At 43.7% G+C, this 9,877-nt stretch overlaps 1 protein-coding gene across 1 annotated transcript; it reads left to right on the plus strand.

The window, feature by feature from the left end:
• Nucleotides 1-6,101: 6,101 nt before the first annotated feature.
• LOC311115577 (uncharacterized protein) lies at nt 6,102-9,278 on the plus strand (the record flags this gene model as incomplete). The annotated part of the gene is made up of 4 exons (XM_084190735.1): nt 6,102-7,370; nt 7,554-8,683; nt 8,816-9,083; nt 9,233-9,278. Exons 1-4 carry the CDS (start codon nt 6,331-6,333, stop codon nt 9,276-9,278), a joined length of 2,484 nt encoding a protein of 827 aa, XP_084046861.1. The 5' UTR covers nt 6,102-6,330.
• Nucleotides 9,279-9,877: the final 599 nt, after the last annotated feature.

Consider the following 9,877-nt stretch of genomic DNA (forward strand, 5'->3'; position numbering starts at 1 on the left):
TCCAAACTCAACACAGTTGTCACTGACTTGTTGGATATATTCGTTTCTCATTGAACAACTAATGTTTAGCACAAAGTAAATCACCTCACACACTGGAAATCTACAATGGATTCACAAAAGTCTACCTACTGAGAATGTGTAAATGTCCAAACTGTAAATACAAGTAAACTTGGTCTTTTCAAGAGGCAGTTGAGAACTCTACCATCACAAGAGATTTCTGGATAGCGTGGAAATCTAACACATATTTTTACCTCTGGAGATTGCATAATTGTCAGAATTTCATGTTCGAAAGCTGTTGCATTGGCCGGGAATCATATAGGTACTTAATTGGTGGATATAGTGCTGACAAGTTATTATGCACAGAACGGTGGGTCGGCCGTGTGAACAAATTAGGAGTGTTGGGTGCAATGTCACTAAGTCAGTGTGAAAACATTAGGAGTGTTGGGCGCTAACCCTAACCCTTCTCACAAAAACGTCTATAGAGACTGAATGGTTTGAGCTAGAAACTACTATGACCCATCTATGGAAAGCTGAGACTCTCAAAAACACGTACATGTAATCGGTTCTGCTCTATAACGCTCACAAGCCACACAAAAGCAGTTAGAAGGTAATGCGTTGTTCTACATAGAACATTGAGGGAAATCCCAAGGCATTGTTGTCACAAACTCCAAACTCAACACAGTTGTCACTGACTTGTTGGATATATTCGTTTCTCATTGAACAACTAATGTTTAGCACAAAGTAAATCACCTCACACACTGGAAATCTACAATGGATTCACAAAAGTCTACCTACTGAGAATGTGTAAATGTCCAAACTGTAAATACAAGTAAACTTGGTCTTTTCAAGAGGCAGTTGAGAACTCTACCATCACAAGAGATTTCTGGATAGCGTGGAAATCTAACACATATTTTTACCTCTGGAGATTGCATAATTGTCAGAATTTCATGTTCGAAAGCTGTTGCATTGGCCGGGAATCATATAGGTACTTAATTGGTGGATATAGTGCTGACAAGTTATTATGCACAGAACGGTGGGTCGGCCGTGTGAACAAATTAGGAGTGTTGGGTGCAATGTCACTAAGTCAGTGTGAAAACATTAGGAGTGTTGGGCGCTAACCCTAACCCTTCTCACAAAAACGTCTATAGAGACTGAATGGTTTGAGCTAGAAACTACTATGACCCATCTATGGAAAGCTGAGACTCTCAAAAACACGTACATGTAATCGGTTCTGCTCTATAACGCTCACAAGCCACACAAAAGCAGTTAGAAGGTAATGCGTTGTTCTACATAGAACATTGAGGGAAATCCCAAGGCATTGTTGTCACAAACTCCAAACTCAACACAGTTGTCACTGACTTGTTGGATATATTCGTTTCTCATTGAACAACTAATGTTTAGCACAAAGTAAATCACCTCACACACTGGAAATCTACAATGGATTCACAAAAGTCTACCTACTGAGAATGTGTAAATGTCCAAACTGTAAATACAAGTAAACTTGGTCTTTTCAAGAGGCAGTTGAGAACTCTACCATCACAAGAGATTTCTGGATAGCGTGGAAATCTAACACATATTTTTACCTCTGGAGATTGCATAATTGTCAGAATTTCATGTTCGAAAGCTGTTGCATTGGCCGGGAATCATATAGGTACTTAATTGGTGGATATAGTGCTGACAAGTTATTATGCACAGAACGGTGGGTCGGCCGTGTGAACAAATTAGGAGTGTTGGGTGCAATGTCACTAAGTCAGTGTGAAAACATTAGGAGTGTTGGGCGCTAACCCTAACCCTTCTCACAAAAACGTCTATAGAGACTGAATGGTTTGAGCTAGAAACTACTATGACCCATCTATGGAAAGCTGAGACTCTCAAAAACACGTACATGTAATCGGTTCTGCTCTATAACGCTCACAAGCCACACAAAAGCAGTTAGAAGGTAATGCGTTGTTCTACATAGAACATTGAGGGAAATCCCAAGGCATTGTTGTCACAAACTCCAAACTCAACACAGTTGTCACTGACTTGTTGGATATATTCGTTTCTCATTGAACAACTAATGTTTAGCACAAAGTAAATCACCTCACACACTGGAAATCTACAATGGATTCACAAAAGTCTACCTACTGAGAATGTGTAAATGTCCAAACTGTAAATACAAGTAAACTTGGTCTTTTCAAGAGGCAGTTGAGAACTCTACCATCACAAGAGATTTCTGGATAGCGTGGAAATCTAACACATATTTTTACCTCTGGAGATTGCATAATTGTCAGAATTTCATGTTCGAAAGCTGTTGCATTGGCCGGGAATCATATAGGTACTTAATTGGTGGATATAGTGCTGACAAGTTATTATGCACAGAACGGTGGGTCGGCCGTGTGAACAAATTAGGAGTGTTGGGTGCAATGTCACTAAGTCAGTGTGAAAACATTAGGAGTGTTGGGCGCTAACCCTAACCCTTCTCACAAAAACGTCTATAGAGACTGAATGGTTTGAGCTAGAAACTACTATGACCCATCTATGGAAAGCTGAGACTCTCAAAAACACGTACATGTAATCGGTTCTGCTCTATAACGCTCACAAGCCACACAAAAGCAGTTAGAAGGTAATGCGTTGTTCTACATAGAACATTGAGGGAAATCCCAAGGCATTGTTGTCACAAACTCCAAACTCAACACAGTTGTCACTGACTTGTTGGATATATTCGTTTCTCATTGAACAACTAATGTTTAGCACAAAGTAAATCACCTCACACACTGGAAATCTACAATGGATTCACAAAAGTCTACCTACTGAGAATGTGTAAATGTCCAAACTGTAAATACAAGTAAACTTGGTCTTTTCAAGAGGCAGTTGAGAACTCTACCATCACAAGAGATTTCTGGATAGCGTGGAAATCTAACACATATTTTTACCTCTGGAGATTGCATAATTGTCAGAATTTCATGTTCGAAAGCTGTTGCATTGGCCGCGAATCGAACCCGGGCCTCCCGTTTGGCAGGCGAGAATTCTACCACTGAAACACCAATGCCTTACAAGGTTGAAATTACCCCATAGGCTAGAAATCGTATATCAGAAAGCAGTAGATTGAATAGATTGCGTTTATTCTGCTATGTGGACTTAGTGACGTCTTACACCCTATATACGCCTCATAAAAAGACTCAATACTCCCCGTCGGGGAATTGAACCCCGGTCTCCCGCGTCGCGGGAGCCGAGGATTCTTTAGCTAAAGTGCCCTAAAGCGTTTCCCATTCATTCCCTATGGTAGTGCTAAACCACTACGGATGCAATATATGTATGGCCACGTATGCCCTCCGAGGCGCTGTGGCAGGTTTTACGCAAGAGGTGGCGAAGATAATAGCCGAATTACAACGAACCACAACAAACACCCGGGAACAACTCATCTGAGCCTTATTTACTTTTAGCTACGTCAGACACACAACAGCTTCTAATTCGTAAGGACTGCCAAAGGTAAGTCGTGTTTTTACATACAAAATATGAGTTCTTTATCATCGATTGTCTTTTTTTTTATTTGTCTTCGGATCTTTTAATAATGCAATAATAGTAAATACAGCGGATATTCAGAGTAATTTTGTTAGAACGTAATCTGAATGAAACGTGGACTTGTGGAAACTATACGTTTCTCATATATATTTGTAAGTATTATAGTATTATAGCGCGATCTAAATAAACAAGTATTCTATGTTTTCACGAATTATACAATGTGAATGCGTTCATAATAAGTCACTTAAATGATGTAGCTATTTCTGTATAGATATTACAGAATAGTCTGAAAGCTATAGTTCATAATAAAGTTAATTACAAGATTGTTAATTGTTAATTACTATTGCAAGTGTTGTCCAGTGTATATGTGGGGAGGGGTATTGGTTTGTCCAGATGAGGTTGTGTATATTTGGGGATTGGTTATAGATCTGTATAGTTGAAGGTTGTGTGTGTATATTATACATTGTACTGTATAATTAGTACATTAGCCTGAAAGGTATCATTAAAAATAATTAAATAATTAATTTTGTTTACTCTTTGCTTCATCATTTAGATTAACATGTCACACAGGCCTTCGGTGTTTTTCCCTGGCAAGGTCCAAGTTACCTTTCGGAGAGGCGCGTTAGGTTACCTTCTACAAGTCCCCTCTGATGCCGCCAAGAAGATCAAAGACAACCCTTCTATGCAGGACAAGTCTGCTCCTCTGAAGGAAGAGGTTGTCAGGAAGAATGCCATCAGCGTTGTCTTACAAAGAGGGGGGGATGTGTCAGATAAAGCTGAGGTGTTGGGGGAGTACATACTACAGTTTGGGAAGTACAGAGGCAAGTCCTTCAGGTGGCTGCTGGAAAATGATGTTGGATACACTATGTACCTCATCAAAAATTTGGAAAAAGAAAAAGAGGCAGGCCATTTCAGTACAGAGGGGAGCAGCAAAATCAGTTTGCAGTCCTTTTTGGAATATGCCATGAGCTTCAAAGATATTGAGGAGCTTTCAAAGTTTGAGTCTCACAAAACGAATTCTCCTGCTGTGACCTCAGATTGTGACACACTCTGGTTGGCTTTGGTAATCGGGCCAAAAGTACATGGGGAGAAATATGGGAGAGCAGAGCTGACGGGTAGGCTTTCTTCATTATGTCAAGGAAATGTGGTACAGGTTCAAAAATGCACAAACTGCAGCAGTACCTGCTAATGAAAAAAGAGTCATTGCCATCAACCGTTACATCACCAGCCTCTACTGCAACTCCTTACTCCCAAGGTATGTCAAAAGTAAACACAAATCATCTGGAAAAATATTGCTTGTGGCATCATATATCTTTTTTGGTTTTCATTATGTTTTATTGCATAGCAATGGATGAATGAAGTTTTCCTGGAGAAAGCTATACTGAGTATTTCACCTTCCAAAATCCAGACCATGCTCTGAGTTAAACATGTTTTCTATGTATTTTTAAACACATAACCATTTTACTGAGTTTCCATTTGAGTTAGGAATGTAAGGATTATTCAACAAATAGTTGTGCTACATTTGTGAGGAATTATTGTCACTTATTTTCTAGCTATTTTGACAACTACATTAACTATTGTGTATCGTTGCTACTTTAGGCAAATTACTTCAAATCTACTCATTGTAAACTGTAATGTAACTGCTTGCAACCAAGATCATGTGTGTGTATGTTAAACTTTATTTCAGATTCACCAGCATCAGCAGCTGTAGGAGCACCATCTGTGTCTACTGGCAGAGGTTTTTCTCCATCAGTTTGGCAGGACTATTCACTGAATTATTCTGCCTAACAATATACCTTGGTTATTATTTTGGCCTTGTTCTGGCTTTGTTCTGGCTATGTTCTGGCCATGTTCCTAATTGTTATTTTGCTTGTGTTCTACTAACAAAATCAAAAGGACATGTTCATGACAACATGTCCATCAAAACCTCCGTCTCCATGAGGGTAAGTGTTCATTTGAGTTCCCTTTTTGCATGTCCTCTGAATTTCTGTGCATGTGCATGTATGATATATTTAGTCTACAAGGTCATTCAATTGTGTATTTGTGAAATAAGTGTACTATAAGTAAGTAATCACTGTAGTCTACATGTTGATTTTTTACCTTTTGGTATTTGTGATTCCAGCACCAACACACCCTGCACGTCAGCCTGGGCCGCCAGCACCAACACGCCCTGCATCTCAGCCTGTGCCACCAGCATCAACACGCCCTGCATCTCAGCCTGTGCCACCAGCATCAACACGCCCTGCATCTCAGCCTGTGCCACCAGCATCAACACGCCCTGCATCTCAGCCTGTGCCACCAGCATCAACACGCCCTGCATCTCAGCCTGTGCCACCAGCATCAACACGCCCTGCATCTCAGCCTGTGCCGCCAGCATCAACACGCCCTGCATCTCAGCCTGTGCCACCAGCATCAACACGCCCTGCATCTCAGCCTGTGCCACCAGCATCAACACGCCCTGCATCTCAGCCTGTGCCACCAGCATCAACACGCCCTGCATCTCAGCCTGTGCCACCAGCATCAACACGCCCTGCATCTCAGCCTGTGCCGCCAGCATCAACACGCCCTGCATCTCAGCCTGTGCCGCCAGCATCAACACGCCCTGCATCTCAGCCTGTGCCGCCAGCATCAACACACCCTGCATCTCAGCCTGTGCCACCAGCATCAACACGCCCTGCATCTCAGCCTGTGCCACCAGCATCAACACGCCCTGCATCTCAGCCTGTGCCGCCAGCATCAACACGCCCTGCATCTCAGCCTGTGCCGCCAGCATCAACACACCCTGGATTTCCACCCTCACTTCCACTGCCCAGATATGACCAAGAAATGATTCACTGGAACTGCTCTCAACAGCAAAAGGTATGGATGAAGATGGAGCTGGAAGCCATGGGACTGTGGCCGGGAAGTCCACCTGTGAGGCACCTTACTAACTCTGTCTCTTTGTGGCGTCTACCACCTCAGCCTGAGCTCATTGAGACTGCCTGTGGGCTTCCATCCCCCAAATATTTCCAGCTACATCCATTCTTCATCTGGAAACCAGAGAATGACAGCATCATGGGAAGGCTGAGAAACAATTATGTTCTCCCATGTCTTCACAGTTGTTCTCGACCACAGATAACTTCATCAGGTGTAGGAAGGCCTCGAGTGGTTGTTGGCATTGTCAATCAATATTACTTGTTTGCATCTCGGCTTTGCTGCAAAGCATGCAAAAGGAATTGGTTTGCTGACAATCCTCTGTGGCTGGCAAAGCTCCCTAAAAGGTATACCAACATGTTGCCAGCCCTCCTTACCTACAAGAAAGCGATCTGTAAATCTGTGGTAGATGAATTAAGACGCACTGCAAAATCCCCAAATGACATGGCCAATCAGCTGATGGAGATGATGCACCTAAAGTATGAAAGAGCAAACCTGGCCTACCTGCTAAGTGTGCAGAACATCAAGGATGCTGAGGCAGGGTTGTATGGTCAGAGCACCATCAGCAAATACCTGAGGAGGGACAGTACACCTGCTGCATTTGGGGGGTATGAAGACACAGACGGCTGGTGTGGAATGTCTGTGTCGTCATATTACCTTACAGACTGTCTTCTGCAGGAGTTTCAGAGGCAGGAGCCATCAATCACGCAGCTCTTACAGGGCACATTTGGACAGGTGTTGAGATCCGACCACACCCGGAAGATTGCCAGGAAAGTCACTCTTACATCAGGCACAATGTCATCTTATGCTGTGATGAACGAGAACTGGATGATCATCTCTTGGGTGATGGTGCAGTCCGAGAGTGAAAGGTCTTTGGAGCCCATGTATGAAGGTCTGGCCACACGCTACACTGCTGCTGGAATTGAAAAGGCCAATTACCATTGGGTGGACAGGTATTTATTATATAATTTGTTTAACAATTGTATAAGCCTTTTCAGCTTACATATGTTATTTAATGATATTAATAATTTCATTTAAATCTCAAATAGGGAAGAAAATTCATTATATATTTAATCATGTAACTTTTTTTTAATCCTCTTCTATTTCTGGACATTGTTATGTTTCTTTGTACATAGGGACTGCTGTGCAGCCTTCAGGGTCCAGAATTCTCATCCAGCTGAGCACCTTTTGAGGGAAGCCTGGAGGACTACAGAGGCTACTGTTGCAGAGGTGACATCCGGGGACTTGACCAACATCTGTGCTTCGAGGTCAAAGTTTAATGAGTTCATCTCTGTAAAGCTGGACTTGTTCCACTGTATGAGACGATTCTGCCGGGAGTGTGTCTCAGAGCATCATTCCTTATACAGCTCTTTCTGTCAGTTCCTCTCGGCTGCCTTCACAATTGTGGATCAGCAGGATCTGAAGAGACTGAAGGAGGCCTATGTCTTCTGTGGGATCGTGCCAGCAAATCCAACAAAGCAGCATATCCGGGAGCACTGCAGGACAAAGATCCCTCAGCCACGAGAGCTTGTGAAGAGAGTGGAAGAAGTTCTCCTTCACTTCCACCTGTTAAAAGATGTAAATGACATCCCTCTCTTCAAACCGTCCATGCTGAAAGCCTGGAGGATCCAGCGAGTCCACATGCTGAGGGGCTGTCTCAGTGACCCAGAACGGGAGGATGGGATTCTGTACAGATACGGTGGCACGCTGCAACTCAACCATGTCCAGGGTGAAGGGGCATCTGTGCCCGTGTGGATTCCAATCAGAGGCACTTCACAGCAAGAGGGCTACCACTTCCACCAGGCTCAGTGGGTGACTGGGAACAAAGTCTCCCCAGAGTTATTTCAGGCCCAGGGTATGACTGGTGTGGCACGCTGGAATTTCCAGAGATTGGTGGATCTCAAACAGCCGGGTGTGGTTTTGCCTGCAGTGTTTGACCCACTACTGATCACAGACTTGAACATGGCCTCTGTGAATGTGACGGGGAGCGCCAAATATCCAGCACTACAAGTCTCCAACAGGGACACGGGAGAGAGGTTTGGACTCGAGTACGTTGAGCAAGGGTGCCGTGCTGTTCCTCTCGACTGGGAAAAGCACAGATCTCAGAAGAGGACAGACATGTCCGTATTCCTGACCCCTCTCCCTGTTGAGAAATGTCAACCCTCAGCAACACAGCTGCCGCCGACTGTCAGATTTCCTGATTCTGCAGCTCCTGCTACTGAGGCTTTAAAGAGAGAAAGCACTGAGGAGCCCCAGATGGACATAGGTAATTCAGAATAATACCACAAACATAGGCATATCTCTCTCACACTAACTCAGTCACACGCACCTAAATATGCTTGCAGACACATGCATTCTGCATAATTACTTTCACTGAAGAACTGTTCCTCTCTTTCAGATCTGCCCTGCACACCTCCACTGCCTATGACCGCCTCACCAAGAAGTGCACGCACGGGGCCTATCAAGACTGGTGACCGGGTCTTTGTGTTGGACCACAATCGGTGGCCTGGCCCAATGAGGGTGGCTATTGATGGTCTGCTTGCCAGGCATCATGGACAGAAGGACATGCTGAAACTGGTGGACTTTGACTATGCTTCCATGGTGCAAAGTTCATGTGCAGACCCCAACAGCCTGCTTCACCCAACCACCAAACACCACATTGGAAGGTATATTAAACACCTGGCCAAATTAAAAAACACCAGTTCCTCCCTTAACACCAGTCCTGAAAAGCTCTTGGAGACCCAACAACTGTGGCAGCACTTAACCATGGGTAGTGACACAACCTGTGTCCCTGTAACAGCACTCCCACCTGCAGTTGTGAACCCACCCGCACTGCCCACACAAAATGCTCCTCTTACTGAAGCTGCCATAGAGAAAATTGTTTTGGGACTGATGGAAAAGCAGCAACAGTCAGAGCAACAACAGCAGCAAAAGAAAAAAATGACAAAAACCTGCCTTTCATGTGGCCAACCCAAGTCCCGTTACATGAATGATGGCTCCTCAATTCATTATTTTTATCAGAGTGGGCATGTTAGGTACTTCTACTGCTCCACAAAAGTATTTAAAACATATGGAGCAGAGGGCCTCACAAACCCCAAAATGTCTTTTGAGGATTTCATGTCAACACCCTTCTTTCAACAAGAACTTGAATCCATAAAACAGAAAGTGGAACAACAGAAGGACAAACAAAAGAGGAAGTCAGCAGATGTGGTACCCTCTGGCCGTTTGTGCAGGTTCTGCCATTTGGAACTAAAACAGGGCCCTAATAGTCCTCACATTCACACAGGGTTCCCCGGAGTGGCAGGGAAATATATTTATTGTCCTGCCAAGCTGTTCTCCCTCTACCAGGCCAAGGGTATGGAGAAAGAAATGACCTGGAAGGAGTTCCAGGCATCTGCTTTTTATCATGATGAAAAGAAAAGATGGATGGATGAAAAGAGGAAATGTTGATTTACACACA

The sequence above is a fragment of the Coregonus lavaretus genome (assembly GCF_964263955.1).
Source record: "Coregonus lavaretus genome assembly, contig: HAP1_SCAFFOLD_294, whole genome shotgun sequence".
Lineage (NCBI taxonomy): Eukaryota > Metazoa > Chordata > Actinopteri > Salmoniformes > Salmonidae > Coregonus > Coregonus lavaretus.